At 31.4% G+C, this 27,993-nt stretch overlaps 1 protein-coding gene across 2 annotated transcripts; it reads left to right on the forward strand.

The window, feature by feature from the left end:
• The first annotated feature begins 358 nt into the window (after positions 1-358).
• On the forward strand, positions 359-27,676 carry LOC128163865 (atrial natriuretic peptide receptor 1-like). Of its 2 annotated transcripts, XM_052827576.1 has the most exons (23): positions 359-908; positions 5,312-5,565; positions 6,913-7,015; positions 7,535-7,690; positions 12,724-12,830; positions 14,555-14,572; positions 17,231-17,366; positions 18,455-18,560; positions 18,662-18,786; positions 18,889-18,973; positions 19,198-19,300; positions 20,407-20,592; positions 22,256-22,432; positions 22,598-22,763; positions 24,918-25,067; positions 25,460-25,634; positions 25,745-25,885; positions 25,997-26,120; positions 26,226-26,294; positions 26,418-26,592; positions 26,768-26,866; positions 27,014-27,105; positions 27,204-27,676. In XM_052827576.1, the coding sequence occupies exons 1-23, from the start codon at positions 590-592 to the stop codon at positions 27,309-27,311; spliced, it is 3,174 nt and encodes a 1,057-aa protein (XP_052683536.1). In that variant the 5' UTR covers positions 359-589; the 3' UTR covers positions 27,312-27,676. The 2 variants fall into 2 exon arrangements, with proteins under 2 accessions (XP_052683536.1, XP_052683610.1); XM_052827650.1 differs by lacking the exon at positions 14,555-14,572.
• The last annotated feature ends 317 nt before the right edge of the window (positions 27,677-27,993 follow it).

The raw sequence follows: 27,993 nt of genomic DNA on the forward strand, positions 1-27,993 counted from the left end.
ATGTTTCAAATTCGAATAATCAATTTTTGAGGTAACATCAAGTTGCAACATTCAAGCCTATAGAAATCAGACGTGAAAAAAGCATCTCCTAACATCTCCTAACATCTCAAAACATCTCATCAGAATCAAATAGATATTTGATGGTTTAAAAGATGAAAACAGTAGCGTAATCGATTAATCGAGAAAGGGTGTTCTCTGTATGCTGATGAACTATTGTACTCTGAAGAGTAGATAGAGTTAATACCTTGACAATTAGTGTTGGTTGTTGGGTTGGACGCGTGACGCTGCTGTTTTGTGACACATTTCCCCTGTTCCTGTCTCCAGTACCAGTACGATATCATACGGAAGCTGATCAAAAAACCACTTGTGCGAGGCAAGCCATTACTGGATGTTGAAAAGAGAGAAGCGTATAAATGCCATGGACAACGAACGAATGGTTACTTAGTTTTTATTGGTGCATTGTTAATGATGTGATAGTTTCCGACCCTATATATACAAGATCTATGTGCATTTCATGTCTATTGGTCTTGCTTCTTTGAGTCTTCAATGGCAAACAACTTCGCCAGGTTTATAATAAAACCATTTAAAAATGTTTTTCATTGCCATGCGATTCATAGTATTCTCTTCATTAATCCTTAGAAATACATCGTCTGGTCTGAATGTTACAGTAGGAATTTTGGCACCATTAACGGGTGCAAGAGTTTTGGGTGAAAGTATGTATCATTTGGTGGAGGATTCCTTTCTTTTAATCAAAGGTGATTCAAGGTTTTCTGAAATTCAAAAACACGATGTCAATTTCATCTATAAATTTCGGGACACTGGTTGTGACATTGGACAGGGGCTTTATGAATTGGTGGCCATCATGGACTTCCAATCAGGGGCTGAAAAAGAAATCGACACTTTCATAGGTAAGTAACTAAATCTGTCAAATTGCATTACGATATGTAACTATACATGATTTGTTTGCTTACTAAAGTGGTTATTTACGCTGGTGGTTAAGTACGCGTTTTCTATGTTCAAACATTAAACATGAGTAGTAAATACGCATTTGCGTGATTTACCACTCTTAAGTTTTACACGAGTTGGTATTTAACGCGGTTTCAAACTTACCGCGTAACTAGTGTAAATTTCCTCCATTCGTAAATAACCACTTTTACAGTATTTTGCCAATGTTTGTATATTTCTTTATATGTGGTATTTCAATTTTTATACACATTTTGACCTATCATCTCAATTTTTTTTCCTGTTTTCTTGCAAAGATTAAAATATACATTTTTAAAACCATACACTTTTCCCAACTTTACATATGTAACATACATTCTTCCCAAATGATGAAGAGCAAGTGAAAACTACCTATGAAAAAGCCAGATAAGTAAATATACAACGATTCTGGTTTAATATTAGTTTAAAAGAAGCCGGTCTGGGTTTTTTAAAAAAAATTTTCTCCGTAAAAACTTCAGTAGCATAACTACATGTATTGTATGTAATATATTCCAACGCTTATTTGAGAAATTTCAAGAAAATCTACATTCTGTTCTTTTTTTAATGGATCAACTAAAATATATAATGTTCATTAATATGACGATTTGACATTTTTTGCACTTGGTATCAGGTTATTTTATAGAAATACTACATCAGGCATTTCCTCCAAATTTGCAATATCATTTTTTACTTTTTTAATTAAAAAAAAACACGATTCCACAATCTGATTTATATCTATTTACTTGAAGTATAACAAACTGACACAAACGTTGAAGTTGCATTAGATTCATTAAGAAATTACAAAAATAATAAGACACTACACTTCTGTAGGTAAAACATACACTTTTTCCTTTTTTTATTGTCATTTCTAAAACTTACCCCTACAACTTTCCTACATCGCTTTCATTACGTCATAAAAGCGCAATGGAAACAATCATCCACAGGGGCATCTTATCCGCTCAGGCTCCGCCGTCACTAACTTTCCTTAAGTCAATACTCAGCCTCGAGTCTGAGGTTTAACCTCAAATTTATGCACTTTTCTTTAAAAGATTTAAGATGAGGAATGAGATGAGGGATTTATAAATTCTGGTGACGGTGGAGCCTGCTCTCTATGACATTTATATTTATAATGTTTTATATGCATGTCATAGAGAGCAGAGCAGATAAAATGCCCCCGTTAATCACCTTCCAAACTACGGTAAATTCGTTTTATAAAAGTTCATAAGATAATCTATCTTTATATTTTTATTGTGTTCAGTTTCATTAATGTTATCAAAACAATTTCATAAAAGCTATAGTAGCACTATATTTTGCTAGATGACGCTAAACCAAGCGCAATGGAAACTGGAGGCGGCAACCTTAAGTCAAAAATGTAATTCTCGGAGTCTGGCATATTTCTCATCTTATATAGTTGCTTTCATGCGTAGACTGTGTTAAGTGCAGAGATGCTCTAATCAATGCTGGAAATATTTTTAATGTTGCCAATTTCTCTCAGCATGGATTAAGTAATAAAGATTGTTTGTGCTCAATTTGACTTCAATAATCAATACCTCAATTCTGGCTGGTTGTCACATAACAAGAGATGTAGCAGCATCGTCGAATGAGATTTAAGATGTCTGTATATAAATGCTGGATGAGATTAAACATTCCTTTTGTTGGATGAGATTAAAGATGTTGATTTGAAGTCTCTTATCATATAAGTGAGATATGCAATTATATCCCCTGTATGGAGGAGTTATCTTGCTATTTTGCTACCTATAGAGTAATCGTGTTTTATAGGTATTTACATCTTGTATCATTGTTTGTGAGCTTTTCCTTTGATGTCAGCAATTCATTTTTCCTTGATACACAACAGTTTAATGTGATGTATCTGTGATAGATCACACTTTAAAAAAAAAAATAAAGAGTAGCAAAAAATAAGAAAATTGTATTTATCATTTACAAATTCATGAACTTATCATTTTTTACTGCTTAAACAGCCACTTAATTATGGCTCGAAATGAAATACACAATTATCTAAATCCGGTGTACTCCACGAGTCCAGTTTTTTTCCTTATCTTCCGGCATTATCGAATCAACTTGTCGCACTTTGGTACCTGAGCCCTTTGATAATAATTCCTTCATGCAAACATCTAAAACTTTGCCGAAAACGGCAATAAGGTCGCCATGTTCATCAAGAAAATTCACTGCCATTCTGTTTATGTACATCTAAAACAAAGCGCCGTTACAAGTAATTCTGTTTAGGATCTTCATCCCGGAGATGCATATCAACAGATTGTGAATGTTCAGGTTTCCTAATTTACTTAAGAAATTCGGTTTCAACTATATCCTAAGAATTGCGAGAGCATAAATTCACAACCGTCATCCGCGGCATTTTTGCTTAAAAGGGCGAGGTAGATGGAACTTTCATAAAATGTATTACGCTTAACTTCTAGAATCACGTGCTCTTTTTCATTGGTCATATAAAATGGAACATAATAAAATTTTGATAGATCATGGGCAACTCAGTGCATTGAAAACAACGATACAAAACATATAGAGTAACTTTTTAACTTGTGCATCTTCAGATATCAGACTCGGGGGACAAGCCCCCTCGTCTGTTATCTGAAGATACACTCGTTAAAATGTACTCTATATATTACTTATTCCCAGAGGACGCTGCCAGGAAACAAATGTAGGTGGCAATTTAGCCAAAAAGTATGATTAGAAGTGATTTATTCATCATAAGATATCATTGTTTTATACCCATATTATGGAACTTGATAATTTGAATGAATGCATTCGGCAAATGGTTAACATAACGCAATTATTGTCGATACAAAAAACCCACCAACAAACTATTGATTCTTATATTTATAAAATAAAATTAACGCAATTTTACCCAAAATATAAATATTGTTACAACTTTCTCGAAGAAGAGGGTTTTGTATTGTCATTCAAAAATATAAAGTTTTTTCAAAACAGATGAATAAAATACGTTTGAAGAATTGATATGACTAAGTATATTGTAGTTTATTTTATCTAAGGAACTTAGAGTACAATTAATGTTTTTAAATCCTGTATGCCATATATGAAATAAATGTATTTAATGATATAACCTTTCTATTATGTTCATAAAAAATCTTAAAATTTACATCTGTAAATGTTTTTCCATTCCATAGGATTAACATCAAATTTCTTATTGAAAACTGTTTGATAACATGGTTTACAAAACATTTTGTCTACAAGATAGAAAAATTAACACGTCTATGACCTATTACATTTGTATACCCCGTGTAAAAAGGAAAACTAGTATTGTTTCGTTCATTTTCATATTTGAAGCCTGTTGTCATTAAAACTTGATTGTTCTTTGGTAAGTCATACTTGCGTAAGGCTTAAAATCTTTCATCAATATTCATCAATATTCGGACGGTGAATTTTCTTTATAAAGCTGAAATACTGGAAACAAATGGTTTAAATACTATTAATATGTTTTATTTGCAAAATTATTACATATTGACATTTTCTTGTGTTTAAATTGTCAAATCTCTAGTTTTTGAAATGTAGTATTTTCAATTTTGCTTATATATTAACCAAACTATTTATTTTAACCACAATGATATTGCCATTTTTATTTTTTCATTAAAAAAATATCCGGCATATATAGAGAAAATAACTATTTTCAAAGAACTTAAGCAAACAAATCTGTGCGTTTATACTTATGGATGAGTTGCATACAGGTGTTCTATCTATCTATCTATCTATCTATCTATCTATCTATCTATCTATCTATCTATCTATCTATCTATCTATCTATCTATCTATGCGTGTTGTTTCCTCCATACATTGATTATTTTTATTGACTGTAGTATGAAATTAAAAAGACCAAGGTTTTATAGATACGTTAATCAAGTGACGGTGACGTCGATTCCAACAGAGCTAATAACCAATGACACACAGTCATGCTATGAATTTTTCTTTCTCGCTTAATTATGTTTGAATTTATTTGACTATCCTTACTTGAGAACTGAACTGAAGATTTAATACCTTTAGGCTAAAAACCTATCCAGATATATAAATAAAGCATGTTGTAATGGATGCTAGGAAATAATGCATCACATTAAAAGGATGCTGATATCGTAAAATTTATAACCAAAAAAATAATTGATATAATGAATAAGAAAGTGTTAAGAATATAAAAAAAAGAGAAGCATGTGTTGTTACAGAAAATGGTAACATATGACGCTAAAGTAGTAAAAGACAGCCTTTAAATCAAACAAATCTTATTTCACTCTTTTTGCACGCAACATTCAGGCTAAATGTTAATTGCTTTATCAATGTCTCGCCACAGGCCCCGTGTGTGATGAGGTTTGTGAAGCTGCTGGTCATTTAGCCAAAAGATGGAACCTTCCGATGATTAGTTTTGGATGCGCCGAGAAGTTGCTGTCGGACAATGCTCTCTTTTCTACGTTTGCTCGAGTTTCCACGCCATATAGAGAGATGGAGACATTCATTGAAGACACTATCAAACATTTTGGATGGAATCGCCTTATCATAGCGGAGGGAACGGAGAAAATCTGGCGGGAGTCGGCAGAACACTTTGATGTAAAACAAATTTTTTAAATTTAAAAAAAAAAAACCCTGTTAACTTACTTAAGTGGATAAAAAATCTATATTAATATATAAGCAATAAATGCCATAAAAAAATTAAAAAGTGATTTTTTTATTCAAGTTATTCGAAAACTTTTATTATAGATTCTTTCTGTTATATTGATTTTGTGAAAGGTGTGTTTTTAAAAATAAACACACTTTCTTTGTTGTTTCATAAAAGTATATAACAGAAATTATCTAAATGATAACAATTTGATATTTTGAAGAAAAAAAGATCACGTATCAAAATGTATCATGAATTATTTCTTATCATGTATGTTAAACATGGCCGAGCGGGGGTGGTTGTACCCTTAAGGTTTTGATGGTTAGAGGGCATAAAAGCCAGACTTTTTGATGAAGTTACTATTTGAAAGTACAAACGTCTAAGACATCAATGATTTCCTCTTCCATCTCAGACATCAAACGTAAAATTTGAAAAGTTAATTAAAACAGTGGTTTCTTTCGTCTCTTTGTATATTTTGCAGTCTCAAATGTTATTTAACGGAAGAGATTGAATTTCTTAAATCAAAATAGACATAATAAGATTCTTGTTAATATTAAGCGTTTTATTTCTCTGTAAAAAGGAAATTCTGACCAAAACTTCTTATATCACGAAATATGCTTCTATCTACTTTGAAGCACACATAGGAAAAGCATTCAAGGAACAATATTTTTGTATGAAAAACTGCATTAGATAATTACGCCAAGGTCAGACGACACGTTCCTCAAGAATCTTTTTCGTATCTCCTCGTAATAAAGAGTTCCAATAAAAAATATTAATGTTATAATTATTTTGAAAATGATTAAAATTAAATTGAATGTGGTTATGTGTCTAGATGGCCGAGTGGTTAGAACCGTGGCCGCTCACTGCCAGAAGCGTATAGGTTCTAGAGGTCGTGAGTTCAAAGCCCCGCCCGGCCGAGATAGGGTTCCAATAAAGTGTATTTTACTGTGCTGTAGATGTATATTTATTTTTATATCAGCAATTCAAGTGTATTTTCAAGAAGATTATACTAGTATAGGAAATTGCATACTCTAGTATTTTGCAGAAATGCCTGGTAAGGTACCCTAATTTTTTGCAAGAAAGCTTGTCAAAATAGTAGTAAACCATCAACAAATTCCTGGAAAGAGTTATATAAAATTGAGGAACGTGTCGTCTGACCTTAACTAAAATATTTTATGAGACATGTCTAAAAAAATCAACGTATTGCACTTTCAACAAGATTGAAAATATTATTTGCCTGGTATGAGCTACATCTATTTTTCGGGATATTTGAAATAAGTTTCGATGTTTCATTTTAGGTAGTACTAGAAAAGAAAGGATATGATGTTAACCTACTGTCTATTTATAACGATCCAATATATCTGAAGCATCATTTAAAAGTTGAATCGTACACAACAAGAGGTATAAACTCTCTCTCTCTCTCTCTCTCTCTCTCTCTCTCTCTCTCTCTCTCTCTCCTAAGATAAATGTACATGAAATAAAAACAAAAAATAGTCAAGTTGTCTCCAATGTTTTTGTTTTACGATGCTAAAACTATGCTGTGTAATTTTGTGAAGTATACTATCTTTAACATTAATTTTACAATGTTTTTCTTGGAGCAAACAATAAACGAGTAATACAATGAACGATGATACTGCCAGTGTCAAATTTGACATTTTTTGCAGCTCTCAAAGATGCAGTGTCAAACATATCAAAGATTCAATATAATCTACAATTTAAAAAAATACATTACTTGTATTCTGTCAGGTCAGATTTTTATCTCTGTGGAAATACATCAAGAGTGTCTTCGGGAAGTGAGGTCCCTAAATTCGTAGAAGATCAGGATATGAATACATGAAAAAGAGGTTATAATTATGATAGGTGGAATTTGTATGGATTATACATTAAAAATTAATTGTAAAAAACTTCTTTTTGTTTCAGTGTTTCTGATATATGCGTATCCACGCGATATAGTAGGATTATTGTGTGCAGCTAATGATCTAGGCTTGCTGAATGGAGAATATGCATTTCTTACTGTCGACTTTGACCTTGCATTTCACGACTCCGATCTGATATGTCCCCTGAACGTAACTGACGGTAAGAAGTCACGTGATCCTCATAAAAAAATCACTAAGTTCCTACTTTATGATTTAAAAATAAGTCAGGCAATTTTGGAGAGAGAGAGAGAGAGAGAGAGAGAGAGAGAGCAGTTGAACAGTCATAGTGTAAGTCTCAATGGAGTATCAAGCCAATGAATATTGAAGAGTTCATCAATCGTTTCTTTTCGATGCTAACAACCACCAAGTATTTTCTGTTTTCGTTCATTAGAAAAATATTAGTTGATAGACTATGAATAAATAAATGACAGAACCGGATCTTACCGCCTTAATCATTGACAATTTTATGTGCTTATTGGCCCTAGCATGTTCAACAAACCACATCAGAACAATGCGGGGAAAATGTGAACCCTCTGTTTATATAGGCTGTTCCAATAGTCAACGTTGAGGAAAAATAAACCAGTTACAATCGGTTATTATCCAGTCACCTACAATGTTTGTTACCCTCGAAGCCATATTAACCAATTAAAAAAAGAAAAGTTTTCCTTAAATAACTTCTTGGGAAGAATACAGATTGGGGATAACCATGCACCTTTGCTTATGAATGAAAATAATGTCATGCAAATATACAGGTAAATCCTGATCAAGTGACGGCAACTGAGCACGAAAAAATCAATAAATCCATTACACTTTAATTCCTTTAATTTGATGATGATAAATTTGACGACATTGAAATCATTCTTCGACCCTTCACATATAAAGTTATGTCTTTAAATTCTACATCGCACTTTTTTTTTTTTTTAGACTTTTGAATTATATTTCTCTCAATTGTGGCAGTAATTGCGCCATAATCATTTTAAAATTTTTTTTAAAAAACCAGAAAACAAACAAAAAATAACGTTTAAAAGAAGCGTGTCTTATCAAAATCTATTTCATTTTAATTTTTATCTTGAAATTAAAATTGAGTTTGACTTCAATACTACAACAAACAATATGCAAAAATTTGTTAATTTGCTTAGTGATTATTAAATTATAATTAATTGTGAATTGTGAATATAATTAACAATTATCTAACAGAAAAAACTATCTTTTTTGCTGTCAGAAATTCATTTTATTGTAAGCTATATATATGTATGTTATATGTATGCATGTGTATTCACATATTAAGTTCAAATTCAATATCAATATAAAAACACATTTTCGAACCTCAAAATTAATTATCTTTATTAGAATTTTGAATAAAAATGTAAACAAAGATAACTAATTTTATGTAAGGTTTTCGAAGTATGCAGAAAAATATCTTTGATATACAATGTGAACAGTCTTTAATCTATTTTTGAGAAAAAAAATGTCTTGAATATCAGAATGTGAATTCCTCTTTACGCCATAGCTCGTACTTTCCATTATTAATAGTTTCAAAAGGTTATAAATGATTACAACTTTGGAGTTCTTGGGGACGTATCAAAGATTGTCTAAGCACATACGATGTAATTTGGTCCATTTTGATCTAACCTTTGTGTGCTTTAACTGAAATTCACATCAACTAGCTAGCGAAAAAAAAGCATTTAGGTTAGGACAAACTTTACGTGCACCGATTAGAGAACTAATGGAGCGATATGTAAATCAGGATGTCAATTATGGATTTGTTTAGCCTGAAAGTTTTTATTTATTGAAACGGATGAAGATGACAGCCATCGTACACGTAATTGTACTTTGTGCCTTGTGCAAATGTTGAAGGTATTTTTCCTTTGTATTAATTTTTTATACACAGCTACACAAATATTTTAGATGTTTTACATTAAGAATAGCTAAAGTGTTTTGTTAAACTGTTAAAGCTTAGAAAAACAGAAATAGCTACCGAATTCTTTCATCTTTTGTTTAGTGTAAAATGTCCTGCAGAAAAATAAAATGGTATAACCTGCAGTTGATATTGTCACCTCTCCTTAACCTCCTCATGAATAACTCATGCAAAGTGAGTTAAAGAATAAAAAAAAAATTAAATATTGTTACAGAAACGAGGAAGCCAAATACCTGTTTTAACAACAGTCCAAAGAGTAGACCGTTTTCAATATTCCTATTTAAAAGTATTGGAGGGATGAAAAGTATAAATTAACACATAATTTGACAAAATCAATTTAAACCTTTTATGAATATTTGAAAAAAAAGAAGAAATGTATGAAAGACAAGGAAACACATTTTATAAAACGGATATCGGCATTTACCAGAATCTTACTTACCGGGGTTTACTAGTATTTTAACCGTTGACACATCGGAATGTTGTAAACACTCGGGAAAATGGTTGGGTGTGTCGTTCTCATTCGTTTAAAGGGGCATGGTCACGATTTTGGTCAAATTTTATTTTTCTGTTTTTATTATATACAATGCTCTAGTAATGTATTTCTAATAATCAAATCAAATTTGTGTGCCAGTCGATGAGTTTTAAGCAAGATACAGGGCTCACAAATCTTCGTCATGTAAACAAGCTCGTGCCCTGTTTTTGTTTACATAGGTTCAATATACTAGTAAAAAATCTTTTTCAAGCTGATTTATCTGATAATCTTTTGATTCTTTTTAAGAACAATTAAACAGTTTTAAGCGTTTCACACATTCATGTAAGATCTTAAAATGGAATTTTTACTTCAACGTTCAAAATGTAAACAAAAGCTTTGTTTACATCAGTGAAGAATTGTGATCTTTGTAACTCGCTTATAACTCAACAAATGATTCAAATTTTGATTGCCTATTACAAATGTCTTACTGAAGCATTGTAAACATTAAAATTAAAAAAAAAAATTGTTTTTGACCAAACTCGTGACCATGTCCCTTTCAGGATTACTGACTGCTTCTAGTTTTCATGCGATGAACTCTGACTAAATAAATGTAAGTTTTGATTTCTTGCATCAATCTTAGATCTAAAATGTTAATTAATTTACAATGGACTCTGTCGTGCTTGAAAAATAATATGAATAGAAAACTGAGATAAGCGATGCATAGTGTAAGCGGGAAAGCGGGGCCTAAATTGAATCCAGCAAATGATTCTTTTCTAAACGTATGCTGATATCCTGTTTTTTTAAAAAAATGACAATAAAATTTTTTTGAGGCAGTGCATCTTCACCAACTTTAAGATAGATATTTCATTCAATTTTAATAAGTAGATGGTGTTCTATTAGGTGGAAAAAGCCAACCCAAGTGGTAATAGGTTTATAAAATAGACTTCTGCAGCTGTCGCTTTGAAATAAGGATGCTATTGATTTTATATCATTTTTTCAATTTTTCCTTAATGATTTTAAAATTCCGCTGATTCCGCGTGTTCAGTTGAATGAACCCCTTCCTGATACTTTCTTTCTTGGAGTTTTCATATTTGCATAAGAAGTAATAAGTACATTCTCAAATTTTCTTGAAGTTTGAATTTGGTCCCTTTTATTTCCCGTTATTATTTCGATGTATTAGATACATGTACACCGCATTACAAATTTACAATAGAACAAACAACTCATGTTAACTAAGTTTTGACTTGTGTGTAAAATCAAATACAATATACTAGTAGATATTTCTGTCAGACTTGCATGTATTATACAATTATGCTTATGTTCAAACAACTTTTTTTTTTTAAAAATAATACCTATTTTCTCAGACTAAAAAAAGAATGAATGTACGAAAAGAAATTTAAAGGGGCATAGTCCCGATTTTTACAAAACATTATTTTTCCGAACTTAATGTTTACAATGCTTCAGTAAGATATTTTCAATAGGCAACCAAAATTTGAATGTCATTTGTTGAGTTATAAGCGATTTACAGAGCTAACAAATTTTTGTTATGTAAACAAAGCTTTTGTTTACATTTTGAAAGTTGAAGTGACAATTTCAGTTTTAGAAGTAAAATGAATGTGTTAAACGTTAAGAACTGTTAGTTTATGCTTAAAATGATTAAAAAGATAGACAAATAGGCTTGAGAAAGATTTTTTACTGGTATATTGAACCTATGTTAACAAAACCACGACACGAGCCTTGTTTACATGACAAAGAATTGTGAGCCCTGTATCTTGCTTATAACTCTACGACCGACCCTCAAATTTCATATGATCATTAGAAAAACATCTTTAATAAAAACAGAAAAAGAGAATTTGACCAAAATCGTGACCGTGCCCCTTTAAAGTATAATTTGATAATCAGCTTTGTGGAAGCGTCTCAGGGAGTATGTGAAAATTAAATCTCATTGAGCGTAAAGAGCAGAAACGATTCTGGTTTTGAAATTAAATTATGAAATACCTTGTGTGATATGTTTTAATTTTATGCCTAAAGATTGTTTTATGTGATAAAGCGATAGTTAAATGGACAAATGATGACATAGTCATATTTATTAAATCATTTGTTTTCCTTTTGTTTTTGTATATATGCACGTTACATGTATTTCACTCTATATGTTCTTTTCTTTCTCACTCTCACTTAAAAAAAATTCACAACACAGTGAATTATCATATAATTATGCTTGTATGTATATTGTATGAAAGAAATGTGTAGCAAAGTTGTGAAAGTCATGTTAAAAATATAAATTAAAAAAAAATATCACTGATGTAAATACATGTATTACTATTGCGTAAGTTTTCGGAAAGCCGTGATTACTAGATGTTTAACAAAATTATTTTTGTTATCAGTGAGTAACCGATGTACATAGTCAGAAACGTTCCTTTTATATTTGGCTAGGACATGAATTGTCTGCAGTACAGTTCAGGAACTTATCTACCCATTTATTAAAAATAAAATGTTACGTCAAATGCCTATTATGTATTGTTTATAACTAAGAACCATACGATTCATATGTTTAAAGAGAAAATTCAATAAATCATGGAATATCTTATATTTACAGAATTTTCTTAAGTTTAAATCTGGCTCTTCTTCTTTGTATTTTTATTTAGCGATTAGATTGTGATCCTGATAATACCATTTTTAAATATATATTTAGCTAGTACCCAAGTAATTGATGAATGAAAACCCACTTGGCAAGCCGTTCTTAATTATTGTTCGATTTGATAGATCAATAGTATTTTTAAATGTAGATGTTTTTTCATCACAGGAGTTTTGGATTTTACATTTGATATAATGTCTTCAGTGAACCACATTGAACACGCTGATCACGGCGAGAACCAACATGATGAGGAAGTCACCACGGAACGACCAAAAGTAAGGCAGACATATTTAAACTTTGATCCTACACACTGATGTATGAAATAATTTTATTGAAAGGGTTCTAAAATTTTGAATAACATCGTTTATTATTTGGGTTTTTTTTTTTTAGGAAGAAATAATCGCATCCTAGGGTCAAATTAAAGTTTTATAGTGTACATGCTTCAAATAATCATAAAAGAAAAGGATAAATCCGTAAACTTTGTAATAACTTTTTATTAGTTAAGTACACTGTACTAAGTTGCCTTTATGTTCGAAGAATATGATTAATGATTAGCCATTTTCGAGCATTATTTTGGCTAAACGGCGAGCAATATATGTATATACATGTACATGTTTCGCACTAGAGTTTAAGTATTGATCATTTGAGGAAAGTATTTCTTCCACAAATAGAAAAAGTTAGTACAATGTTGTATCCGTACTGTACTAACTTTTTTCAATTTGTGGATGAAAAAACAATTAAAATATGATATATCATTGTGCTAACTCTTTTTAACTATTTACTTATATCTGGCGAATCTGAAAGAGTACACATTGTAAGCTCATGTTCAACTTTTTAAAAAACTATTACGACAGAAATGCTTAGTCAAGTACGGAATTAAAAGGGCATGGTCACGATTTTGGTCAAAATTTTGTTGTCCAATTTTAATGTTTACAATGCTTTAGTAATGTATTTTTATTGGCATCCAAGATCTGAGTATCATCCGTTGAGTTATAAGCGAGTTACATAGCTTACAATTCTTTGCTATGTAAACAAAGCTTTTGTTCCCATTTTGAATGTTGAAGTGAAAATTCTAGTTCTAAACCTAAAATGAATGTGTTAAACGTTAAGAACTCTTTATTTATGCTTAAAATGAATAAGACGATAGACAAATCAGCTTGGTAAAGATTTTTACTGGTATATTGAACCTACGTCAACAAAAACAGGGCACGAGCCTTGTTTACATGACGAAGAATTGTGAGCCTTGTATCTTGCTTATAACTCTACGACTGACTCTCAAATTTCACTTGATCGTTGGAAATGCATTCCTAAAGCATTGAAAATAATAAAAACAGTAAAATTGAATTTGACCAAAATTTTGAGTTTGTGTACAATTCACAATTTGACCCAATACTGAATACAATATATCTTAGTAATTATATGCACAGGGCTCCGTAAAGCAAAGCGTTGACAGACGAACTGTAATTGTTTTGAGATCTTGAAATAAAATTGATTATAAGAACAATTACAAATTGTCATTATCTGTTTCAATAGTGCACATGCTAAGGCAAATGAGTGGTATTTTTAAATATATAATGGTAGTCCTTCTATAATTTCAAGAAAAATATACTGTGAACGGATAATAAAAGGCGTGAATGATATCTGGCGGAAATTGATTTTTAAAGATTGAATTAGCGTATTTCTGGATGCTCTTATTCTTATACACGTGTATGGCATTTACATGTAGCAATGTACATAAGAATTAGCGGAAGTTGCTTTCCGCCAAAAACTCTAAAAAGAATTCAGCCAAATGTTATACGTTTAAAGTAAACAGTAATTACTGAAAATCTTTTGATTGAGGTGCATAAAATGATGTCACTTAAGTAAGAAGAAATCTGTATTCTTTAAGTTAAGTCGACATAAATTAAAGTATTGTCTTTATCGTATTCAACATATTAAAAAAGAAAGTGTAAATGTCAGATATGGTTAAATGTATTGTGATTATTTCCTGTTTCCATAGATTATATTACCCACCGTTGTAAGTGATAACATGTAACTATTCTATTTATTACCCTCTATACTGTAACAAAAGCCATATCTCCTGTAACATAACCTATACCACCTATAAATAGCAATGTAAGTGCATTAAATTTTATAATTTCATCATGTTTTTATATGGTGCATGCTTTTACATATTCCTAGTACAGGGTGTCCCAAAATATCGGATACCATTTGAAATTCGTATAAATAAAATAAAATTTGGTCAAAACCTTTAAATTGTGACTCAAATAAATAGTAAAATCTTATAATTTTCTCCATAACAAAAAATTGGGAGAAAAACGTGCTTTTGTTTAAATTATGATGTCACAAAGTTGCACCATACTTCATTAGTTAATTTGAATTTCAATTAAGATAAATAGGACAAGAGAGCAGACATCTTCCGGTTTAAAACTGTATTTTCAAACATACACTCCAGATATAGTTGTACAAATTATAAAAAAAAGAATACCCTGGAGAAAAGCAATTCAACAAGTAACAGATTGTTTATATCGTGAGCAAACTTTGAAAAATGGGACCCGTACAGTGCCTGTTGTGAAGAATTTTATTCATCGACCTGACGTCGTCATTGATAAAAAAGGACGTCATTTGGAGCACTTTCTTTAAATTTGTTGTGATTTTATTAACAACACCCAATTTGTCAAATCTTGATGAATGTTTATGAAATTTGTTGAGTGAAAAATTACATCATATAAATTTATAAAAATGCATTTGATTTTTTTTTAAAATAAATCTAATCAAAATTTATTTAAAAAGTAAATGGTATCAGATCGTCTGGGACACCCTGTATGTTCTAAATATGTTGGTTTGTAATGCCTAACCCGAGCGCTTGAATACATGTTATAATTATTATCTTACAGTTATTTGTTGCAAGTGGTTTTCATCGCGGTCATCTGACGTTTTTGCCGTCCGTTATGTGTGGTGTGAAGATCACAAATATAATTAAAAACTCTAGTTTTCTACTTAAAAAAGTCTGTCTTTTTGTAGCTTTCAGAAAAATCAATTTTTTATTATATTAATAAATCATAAAACATCTAGCCATCTATAAAACATTATACATGCCACTGGTTATATTTACTTTACAGAAATCTATTGATCATATGAATAAAAATGATTATAAAAACGTGGGTTGATATTTGGTGTATTAAAGATTTTGCCATGGATAATTCTCTATGTATAATCTAACGTTTTAAAGTATCAAACTAAAGTAATTTGTAATATTGACTGGTATCGTTAACAATATACACGTATATTGTAGATGAATATTATTCATGACAGCAGAATATTTGGTAGAGTAAGTATTAAAGAAAAACAGGCACCACGTCGAATTAAACTTTGCTTAGGAGTTTAAAAAATGACATTGTCTGATGAATCGATGATGATGAAAACTTTATTGTTCACTGATTGTGGTCATTTAGGAATGTTAATGAATCACCGTTCGATCAACCGCCCAAATCAGGGTTTTTTAAAATTTCTTTTTCTACTAATTAAATCTTAAAAGAAAATATGAAACCCTTTTTGATTATAAGGCCTTAATATTTTGATGCATCGCCTCGATGAAATTGCATGTAAATAGTGTAACCCCTTACATCTGCCTGATATATGTATTTCTTTCTCTTTGACAAAGCAACTTTTCAGTCTTGAAATTGCAACTTTTGAAAAGTCGAGCTAATTATTGGTGACTTGTGACGAGTACGAATGTTTTAGTTGCAGTGACGTTCTTCAGTTGAGTTTTTTGACATATTAAATAGCTATTATTTACGCTCCTTTAAGCACTTTTTGTCTCAGTCGATTTTTTTTTCTTGGTAGTTAATATTTTCCACCGTGAATTAATGCAATTGATTTCCTTGCCGTTGAAGTAATTGAGTCATATTTGCACACCTTAAGAATTTCTTGTTTTTGTAACTGCACGTATATTTCCCAAGATCAGTTTGCTTTAGTATATCATCATGAAACAGTCGTTGAGTAATTGTTTTAGAGATCTTTATTGTTCTCATGTGTCCGAAAACAATCCTATTATTCCACTGCATGTCTGTATTAAATGTAATGCAAAAATGTCAAGTCGCCGATGTTTTAATTATGCCGCATGATGATAAAGTTTTCATTTCATTTTCAAGTTTTTGTTCTTTACATGGAGTAATTCTAAAGTGTGGTAATCGTTAACGATTTACTGTGGAATCATTAGAATTCGTTGTGGCTCAACTTTCGTGGTATTCGTCGGTAGATCTCCCCCACGAATTTACATTCTCGACGAAAACAAACTTCAAAATGGTTACTTTTCTTATTGAAACTGAAAACTGACACATCAACGAATTAACATTCCCAAGAATAAGCAAAAAAATCCACAATCCACGAAAATGGGTCCCCATGAATTTAAATGATTCCACAGTATATGATGTGTTTTTTTGTAACATTTATCTATGATCTTACTCATCATTTGTAATTTTGTTATTTACTTATACAAACATTTGAAAATCCACACAATTGCTAAAAAGATTTGCTTTTTATTCGGAATGGCTTTTTCCATTAGTATACATGTTCTAGTAACTAACGAAATAATGCTGATGCATGACATATTTTTATAAAATGTTATCTATATACATTTGGCGTTTATTGGTTTTATTTTTTAACAATTTAGAATGGCATTGGATTACACCTTTTGTCGGACGCTTTGTACCTGTATGCGACAGCTCTAAATGCAACTTTGGCGGAAGGATACACTCCAAAAAATGTTTCCAAAATGATACAAAACATGAAGAACGTAACAGTTACAAGTAGGTTATCAAATGTGGAAACGGAAGCAGATGTTAAGTTTATTATACAATCTAAGAAAACAAACAAAAAAAACAATACGTTGTAAACATAAATTCATATATGAACGTGCTCTTTCTAACCGTGTTGCTGTAGTAAAGAGCAAATTAACAAAATACATCAAGAACAATTTATCTTTTGTCAATAACAAACGCGCTCAAATATGGATCAGCTATAATCTTGTGAAACTAAATACATGACTACATGAGAACCCATGAGAATGCGGTCATCAGAGACTTCTTATCCAATGCTGTGGTCTGTCCCAAGATAAATGCTGCACGATTTTTAATGAAAATACACATACCTGTGAAAGAAGTGCAATTCAATTCGATGGAAGGGAAAATTTCGAAGATAACTTCATTCACACTTTATCACTTTTACCTCGTAAAAATTCACAGAACGAAAACAAGATATCCTACGGAGATTTATAATGGAGAATGTTGACGTCTTTTCTCCTTACGGAAGTCACTCGGAATACATTGCACAATTTTTCAACGTTATGATCCGGGTAATTTAATCTCCTAATCAATGGTAAATCCCCGTGGACTTTTTACTTTTAGTCTAGAGGGGACGTTTCAAATGGGAAATCTTGGTATTTTTTCATACTATTGAATAAACATCGTCTGCACCAAGAGTTATTAAAAGATAAATAATACTTAACGAAAATATGCGACAAAAATATCTTGGGACAGACCATAATCGTCCGTCGCAATAAAACTTATATTTAATGCGTACGAAGTATAAATCATGAAATAGAACATGAATAGTAAACACGCAAAGGGGATCTTTGATTAGTCATTTAAAGGGCATTATATATATATATATATATATATATATATATATATATATATATATATATATATATATATATATATATATATATATATATATATATACGTTGTGGTAGACTTTAAGACTTTATGAATGTGATAAAAACTATATTGATCAAGTTTTATCGTGTATCAGTTATCAGTTCTTTATATCTGTTTCTGTGTACAAGTATCTAAATATTTATTCCATTTCCAATTCTGAATTCTAATTTGAATTTTAGCTCCTTATGGTAATTTTTCTACCAATGAGAATGGAACAAGAATGGCTACGTTAGCGCTATATAATATATATCAAGGGGATTTTACTCAAGTTGGAACATTTGACAGGTAAAGTTGCCCTGACACAGGCAGTGAATAAACGATAATATAAAAATATTTGAGGTTATGATGATTTATGTTTATGAATTGAAATGACTGTTGTAATTTAGCATACAAAGCAACTATCCACATGATGTTACGATAAGATGGCCAGGAGGTGGGACACAAAAGCCTCTAGGAAGACCTAAGTGTGGATGGGATAATGAGTACTGTGTTCCCGTCAATTCCAACACATGTTAGTTCTCTCTCTCTCTCTCTCTCTCTCTTTCTCTCTCTCTCTCTCTCTCTCTCTCAGAGAAAACTTGATTGACAGCTCTTTGCCCCGCCTTTTTTACAGATCTCGTTGCTTCTGTGTCTGCAATGACGGGGTTGGTGCTACTCCTTTGTATTACTTGCATCATCATCTTCTTCCACGTGCGCAAGTAATTATCTTCCTTGCATGCCTGTTTTCAAAAAAATATGAATGTGAATACTTTTTGAGGTTTAGTTGTGCTCTTAATTTTATTTTATTGCTTGATGATATTTTTTATCTATCTATTAGTAAACCATTTAACTTCACATCAAACCATTAATTTTATATCGATGATTGGGCCAATGTCAGTACAGTAACTCATCTTTAACAAACACGTTATCTGATTTGCTTTAGAAAACGACTATTAAAAGAGGAAATGGAAAACATGGAATGGAAGATTCCTTTCATCGATTTAGACACCAATTCCGGCAAAACATTCCACAGTATCTGTAGTAAGGTAAACAGCAACAAAAAGCAAAACTTAAAGTAAAGTGAAAGTACATGTATAATGAGACGTCAACTTATACCGACACCAGGTTGTTGACATAACCAGTCGCATCCTTGTTCTAACGTTGCTTTTTTTTTTTTATATTTCTAAAACATATGTACATATACTGGAATACAAAGGGTGGCCAGATTTATCAAAGAAAAATGCGTTTTATAACTTTTATTTATGCATGTACATGTACTTACACCCGATTGCATACTATAAATTATAAAGTTACTTACATCTGTGCGGTTATAATTTGCAACAAGAGTAGATACAGGCCTTTTTGGATTTGACCTGACCATCTCTTATTCATTTCCGGATAAACGCTAATATTTACATTCTAATAAAGTTTACATGTTAAGTGTGTGAAAAGCTACTGCAGATATAGCACAATGACACAGACAGGGTTCTCAAAGATTAAAATGACGATTTTTTATTATGACGTCACAAACGTTGAACGCTGTAAAATGCAACGTTACAAGGGAAAATCAGTATAACGCGCGTTACTCAACTTGTATGAGCACACCGCTGAAGTTATGAGACTATATCTTTTCAAAACATAATGATTCAATGCTTAATTGCATTTCATGATTCATATCTTGAATTTAACCGAAATTTATCAAAACTTTGCCATATTAATTCAAATTTTGAAAAAAGTTGAAATTTCTTTGAATAATAAAAAAAACTATAAATGTTTATTTTACACAATAATGTATTACAATATTATTAAACAAATAATACATAACTTTTTTCTCACTGTTTTAAAAAAATTAAGAAACGTTACTATTCATATTGTTTAACTACGTAGCGATGTTTGTATCTAGATTAATGAATAAAAAGCCCGATATGCTAAATGTAATAGATATGTTGCATTTTCGCTTTGATAGATGGAAATCACAAGAAAGATGTAATTTAGGATCAACCCGTGTAGTTTAAGTATAATACTATTATCAGATTCAAAATTAAGAAGTGAACAATACATGTAGTTATATAGTTAAACGTCTTTTCTGCTAATTTTTGAGTAAGTCTCGTACATTTCTGGAAAATCATTAGAATTTACTTTATTTTTTTAGTCGTCGTTTTTGAACGATACAAGAAGAACGAGCCGATCATACTCAATAAGTATAAAAACAGAAATGTCGAGCGGCCAGCAAATATTTACTAAAACTGCCAAATACCAAGGACAAGTGGTAGCCATAAAGTTTGTCAACAAAGCCTTTGTTGCCATTTCTCCAGTTGTTGTTCAAGAAATCAACCAGGTTTGTTTTTAAAACAAAAAACTTACTATATTGTTTGCAGTATCGCTAGAAGTAAGTATGCATCAACCAGAAACTGATTTAAATTGCTAAATTGTTTATTATTCTATGAATATGCATTGTCTATGAGATACATATGTACATGTACTTCAGCAGAGTTATAAAATATGTTCACACAAACCAGTAATTGTTTTAACATCCCAAAAAGATTTTTGTTTGTGTTTTAGTATGCAAATACATACCCTATGAGCCAAGAGAACAGCAGGCATGTTTACGAAACTTTCCTGTAATATGATATCTTTGTGTGTTCCTAAAAAAAATTAGGAGCATTCTTTTAAGATCCGTTTTGGACTCATCTTAAGATGAGACTTGACGGTGTTTTAGGAGCAGCTAAAGTAAGGACATCCTAGCATACTGAAATCTTTCTTATTTTTATTGAGAAAATGTTATTATAAATTAACACGATAAAACCGGTTTGTTGTAAACATTTTTAAAAATGGGTCTATAAATTTTAATAACCAACAACAATCAAGTTAAACAAAATAAAAATTAAGAGCAGTACTTATACTATTTGAAACCATCTTTTGTGTTAAGAGGGAATTGATAGTGGTGGGCACTATTAGACTACATTTAAAAAAAACCCACTTTTTAATCCAATAATAGTTTATAGCTTTAAAGCTTTAAAAATCATATCATTAACTCGGATACGTTATAGGCCAATGATTATAGGCCAATGATTATTTAAGAAACAAAAGCGTATTTTTGAAAGGTAAAATGTGTTTGAAATCATTTGAAACTCTTGCTTGTAAATAAATACACTAACAATTGTTTAAGATTAAATATATTATATGGGGAGAGTGCGAGTTTATATGAAATTAAATGTAATGTACATGTATCTCGAAAATACATTAAACAATTTATCAAATATTAAAAATTTCTCTCAATTATGTTAAAAAATAAAGTGAAATATACAAAGAATGATTTCTTTTTACTTATATTTTCATACTTTTCACCAATTGTACAATTTAACTATTAACATTTTTACATTATTTTTATTTTGCATAATTATGCAAATGTCATTTGCGACATTATGAAATCTACTGGACTATAGGTGTGATCAAGTAAGATTGGTAGTGTTATCACAGAAAAAGACACTGGAATTGTAAATATATGTTACTCATTTAAGAAATTTAATCAAATATAGTGACTAATTTTTTTTGCTACACAGATACTATATCATTTGTAAAAGAAAACCCAAACAAAAAAAAACCCCCAAAAAACCCCAATATACGTTATTTATCAGGCACGTAGCAACGGGGGAGAGGAGAAAACTCGGGTATCCCTCTTTTTGGCAATATTACTTTGTCATATCCAAATATAGTAAAAAATGCACAAGCCATTTGGTCTCTCCACTTAGCTTTCATAACTAGGGAAAGTTTCAAGAGACAGACTTCAGACTAAGACGTATCATACGGCGTTCTTGAAATGCATCATCATAGTCTTAGATATCTTCGCGAGCATGCCTGCAGATATTTTGCTCTTGAAAATTTTATTGCTCTTAATGCGTATCATTAAAATGATATTGAGATTTTTGTTTATTACTCATTAACCGATGACTAATGAAGCAAAATAATTTTAAATTGATGACCAATTCGATGTGTTCCAGATTAGAAGATTGAAGCACAACAATGTGTTCTGTTTAGTGGGCGCATGTGTGGATCCTTTAAACATATATATCGTAAGCACGTATTACAATAAGGGTAGTCTTCTGGACGTTTTATCAAATACAAATATAAAACTGGACTGGATTTTCAAACTCTCCTTTGCGTCAGATATTGCTAAGGTAAGTACTTTTCCTTGAACCCCTACTATCATGAGTTATTTTTTTTTTACCTTTTCATCTAATGAATAGCTTAATCATATACCATCAGAACACTTGCAATAAGGTTATATACAACAAAACAATAAAAAGAATTTATATGTGTGGAACTATAGCATGATGTTTCAGGGAATGGCCTTCATTCACGACTCTGTGATAGAGACACATGGTAAACTCCGCTCCAGTAATGTATACGTGGACTCGCGGTGGATGTGTAAAGTTGGGGATTTTCCCATGCCAAACTTCTGTGACGGCGAGAAAACACGTGATGACGAAAAAAATTCAGAAAGCTTCAGTAAGTCATTTTCAATATCAAGGCTGCATTGAGAAAAAAATGTTTTATTTGGCATCAATGACATGTTCATTTATATTCAAGAAAAAAAATATCAAAATCTTTACACTCAACATATCTATTTCAAATGTTCTGTTAATTAAAGGGACATGGTCACGATTTTGGTCAAGTTTTATTTTTCTGCTTTTATTATTTACAATGCTTTAGGAATGCATTTCTAATTATCAAATGAAATTTGGGTGCCAGTCGATGAGTTTTAAGCAAGATACATGGCTCACAATTCTTCGTCATGTAAACAAGGCTCGTGCCCTGTTTTTGTTTACATAGGTTCAATATACCAGTAAAAATTCTTTTTCAAACTGATTTGTCTATTTTCTTTTTCATATTAATCATAAATAAACAGTTCCTAATGATTAACACATTTATTTGAGGTCTAAAACTGGAATTTTCACTTCAACATTCAAAATGTAAACAAACGCTTTGTTTACATAGCGAAGTAACTCGCTTATAACTCAACAAATGACACTCAAATTTTGGTTGCCTATTAAAAATGCCTTACTGAAGCATTGTAAACATTAAAATCGAAAAAAAAATTGTTGTCCAAAATCGTGACCATGCCCCTTTAAATACACGGAAGAAACACAAATTTATTAAGTTGCAACTACTCATATACATATGTTTCAAGCAGAATAGAATTCCAGACTATGTTGAGCTTTTACATCACTTGAGTTTTAAGAACAAGATATAGAAATATGCGGCAGTTCAAAAATTTCAACTAAGGAAATTTGAAAGATGCTGGTCACATTGGGAAGATTTTTTCTGTCTATAATTGTACAGCTAAATTATACAGAAGTGGAAGTTTCTATAATATTATTATTGCATATTTTTTATTTATGTTTTTTTTCTATTACATTTCATGGCTACCATTATTTGTGGCTCAGTTTTAATTTACGTAATAAATGATTTTGCAGATAAAAGGTTGAAAAAAAGGTTGCAACTAAGACAAATGCTTTAAGGGAGATGTGCAGTCATCATTTACATTTGAGGATCAAAATGTTAACATTTCTTAAACTGGCTTGTTTCTGTCCATTTGGCCTAAACTCTTGTCAAAAGATGAAAAAGCAATATGAGGATTTAAATATTGTTTTGAATGCTAGATACGCTACACGAACATAACAACGCCCGTTTTAATCACTTAGAACGGCGCGGGAACAGACTTTAAAATCTTGAAAAAATAAAAGGAGGTCATTTATGTCCACTCTACAATCATTTGTTCAGAAAAAAGTCAAATTTAAGTTGTTACTTTGTCTCAATTGTTCTTAAAGTTGTTTGTAAAACTTTACATTCGCACGAGATATTTTTGTCTGTGGAGGAACATTGAAGTTATATTTTTCATTTAATCTTTGTGCGAAGTAAGAACTTCTAATGTTTCTCCGTAAGGAAAATATGGACCGGACAGGTATTTTGCAAATCCTACTACGAATTTCTTTTGATGAACTGTCAGATGTGAAATACTAGTGTCTGATTACACGTACTTCAGTTGAAAACTTCAAATATCAGAGTTATCACCCTAATATCATGAACAAACTACGATGCATAGCAGCATGTTTTATCTTTTGGGGCTTTTCTTCTGTCACCTAGGAAAGACTTCGATGTAACCTTTTACTAGTATTAGAAATTCCAACTGAATTGACCAGACAGCTTGACATGAGCATGATTGAAAATGATATATGTCTATTGATGTATAATATTTAATAGATATCTATTAATTCATCAACATGAATATACGTATTGTTGTAAATTTTGTTGATGTCCTTTTTTACAATTATCGTCACTAACAAAATTATCTAAACTCTTAATTACATGTATCTTGTGAATTCTGACCGTAAACAGTGGTATACTCAACAGATGAATTTATATCGTGTATACATATTCACTTGCTATGCACATCCATTTAATATATTTTATTTTTTCATCACATATATTGATCACAATTTATATGTCTTTCATAGGAAACTTAAAAAAAAATAGCGCACTAAGTAAATTTATAAAGATCCTAGAATATCAGCAAAATCAAACTAACCCCCCCCCCCCCCCCGCCAAATTAAAAATAGAAACACAAATAAATTTAATTGTCTTTAACATGTTTTGCTTTAGAATTACTCTGGGTGGCTCCGGAGCTTCTTCGACTAGTGTGCGTCCCTCCCAAGGGAACTCAAAAAGGGGATATATACTCATTTTCTATTATTCTACAAGAGATTGTGTTACGTGCAACGCCGTACGAGAACGAAACACTAGAGCCATACGGTGAGATACAATGGCATGTACCCTCTGTTGTGTGTGCATTTATACCAGCTGAGTACGAAACAATATACATGTACCGGTATATGAAAAATAAAACATCAAAATTTCTTGAATATCCAGTACGTAATCATGAATACATGTATTTTTTTTTTTTTAATTTTTGCAAGAAGATAACTTTAACCTTTAACTCTTTCCTCAGAATATTTCTTCAATATCCAGTATGTAAACATGAATGCATGTATTTTTATAAAAAAAGTTTTGCGAGAAGATAATTTTAATCTTTAACTCTTTCCTCGGAATATTTCTTGAATATCTAGTCTAGTACGTAAACATGAATACATGTATTTTTTGAAAAAAGTTTTGCGAGAAGATAACTTTAACAACTCTTTCCTCAGAAATTGTGCAGCGAGTAAAAACGGTGGAATCTCCGCCTTTCCGACCAAAAGTACCTTCAAACGCTGCAGATCGCAAAATCTTAGATTTAATGAGAATGTGTTGGGAGGAAATCCCAATGTTTCGTCCAAACTTCGCCACCATCGTGTCCGTTTTAAAACAGGCCAACAACGGAAGGTTTGTTGAACATTTATATATTCTAATTATTAAAATCATGACATTACTCGTATATATTAAAACAAAACCTGGCGTAAATAAACAACACAAATTCCCCATTTTGCATACAGGAAACCAAACTTAATAGACCAAATGATGCACATGATGGAGAAATATGCTGATCATCTTGAGGAATTGGTAGGAGAACGCACGCGCCAACTGGAGGAAGAGCAGAAAAAGACCGATGAACTACTTCATCGAATGCTTCCGCCGTATGAACAATTTTTCAATAATGTATTTTAAATCAAGTTAGCGGATACACACATCTGTAGACGAATAAAAAAATCATTAACCTGTTTTTTTTCCAATTTATATACATGCAGAAGCATTGCCAACGACTTGAAATATGGTAAACCCATTCACCCGGAGAGTTTTGACTGTGTTTCCATATTCTTCAGCGACATCGTTCAGTTCACCAAGTTAGCTTCAGAGAGCAGTGCAATTGAGGTATGTCTTTACATCTCCGGCTGTCTTATCGAATTGTCTCTTTTTATTCCGTATTTAGATCGCTTTAACTTTAAACACTAACATTTAGCTGGGGTTTTTTTCCAGATCGTAAACTTTCTAAACGACCTGTACACTTGCTTTGACACTATCATTGAACATTATGACGTTTACAAGGTAAGGATATTACCTATTTTAAGCAATGAACCAGTTGAAACCCTCTGTATATATATATTTGACAATATCTTAGAAATATGTTGGTCAATATTAAAAAAAAATAATTGTTGGTTCTCTTTTAAGGTAGAGACAATTGGTGATGCCTACATGGTCGCGAGCGGCCTTCCAGTGAAGAATGGATTGCGTCACGCCAGTGAAATCGCCACCATGGCCTTGGACCTTTTAAGCAGTGTGGCGACTTTTGAAATCCGACACCGTCCTGGAAGACAGCTACAGCTTAGAATCGGCATCCATAGTGGTTAGTAGCCCGACCCTGGTCTTCTCCATCGTGGGCGGGGGGATGGAGTTAAATTCCATGAAGAATTTAATTTTTTCATTGAATCTCGTTCGTAAATTCATTTATAAACCCACACTTCTGAATATGTATACATGTACGTTTCAAGAGTCATCTGCCTGTATTTCTTCATCTTCAGGTCCGGTGTGTGCTGGTGTCGTGGGATTAAAGATGCCCCGGTATTGCCTGTTTGGAGACACAGTAAATCAAGCATCTCGAATGGAGTCCTCGGGATTAGGTATGAACCTACAACGCATTATTCATCATGCATTTCATTAATTTAACCACAAAATTGTATCCAACATTTAATCACAATTTTATCCAGGACAACATTGTTTGATAGCTGTTAATAATGAATATGTATCAAAGTAATGTTTCCTTGTAGCTCTTCGCATTCATGTCAGCGAAATCTGTCGGGACATTTTGGAAAAACTTGGTGGATTCCATCTTGTTTATCGTGGCCAAATTACAATGAAGGTGTGTTTGTGTTCTTTCTTTGCAAGCCATTCATTTACCTATCCCCCTTTTACCCTCTCAGTATTGAAATGTTTAATTTACTGGCTTTTTTTTGGTAGGGATTAGGAGCAGTGCCTACATATTTTCTCACTGGTAAAGAAGGCTTTGATAAAGAACTGCCCTCGCTTGCTATGGCGGCTTCCTTGGAGGACCATGAGTTCAAGTAACTAGGAAGGACAAGAAATTGAAATTACTGGAGACTGCAAACTGGAGAAACTTTTAATCTCGCAAGCAATGGGACCTGTCATCTGGAAAATTGAAAACTTAAGACTTTTTTCCATAGTGCTAAACGATGTGTGTATGCCAAAAGTTGTTTTTGTCACGACTAATGCATTAGTTATGTATAATATTATATTTTATAGTGACTGTAAAATGGTCTTTACAATCAAGTTTGTGAAAATATATTTAAACCTAAAAGTTAATAACGAGAATTGTTTATTGAGACGTGTATTATATTTTGGAACATTTCTTTGTGTATACATGTAGTCTATTAATTATTTGTTTTTAAAAAATAAATTTATAAATGAATAAAATGTGTTGTTAAAATTCACAATTAAAAGCATTCAAAATGCATTTCCTTTTTTAATGTCTTTTCCCATTTATCGCAAATTGTCATCTTCTCTTCATAGGAACCAAAAAAATTCCTTTCGTTTGACTGATACTGTCTCCTTCTCTTTATCTGAACTTAAAAAAAAATCATCTCTTTTGATTGTTACTATCAGAATTTTGGCACCCCTAAAGGAGGCTGAAATTATAAGAAAATTGTTATTTCGTTTGGTCGATGATACATTTATCTAATTTTTTTTTAATAAAATAAAACTGGTATCGAAATTGTTATAATGAATAACA

This window comes from Crassostrea angulata, chromosome 1, assembly GCF_025612915.1.
Source record: "Crassostrea angulata isolate pt1a10 chromosome 1, ASM2561291v2, whole genome shotgun sequence".
NCBI classification, from domain to species: domain Eukaryota; kingdom Metazoa; phylum Mollusca; class Bivalvia; order Ostreida; family Ostreidae; genus Magallana; species Magallana angulata.

Coding starts and splice junctions, on each gene's coding strand:
- LOC128163865 (XM_052827576.1), top strand. CDS start 590: ATGTTTTTCATTGCCATGCGATTCATAGTATTCTCTTCATTAATCCTT. Junction 20,593..22,255: donor TTGTTCAAGAAATCAACCAG/GTTTGTTTTTAA, acceptor GATGTGTTCCAG/ATTAGAAGATTGAAGCACAA. Junction 25,886..25,996: donor CTTCATCGAATGCTTCCGCC/GTATGAACAATT, acceptor ATATACATGCAG/AAGCATTGCCAACGACTTGA.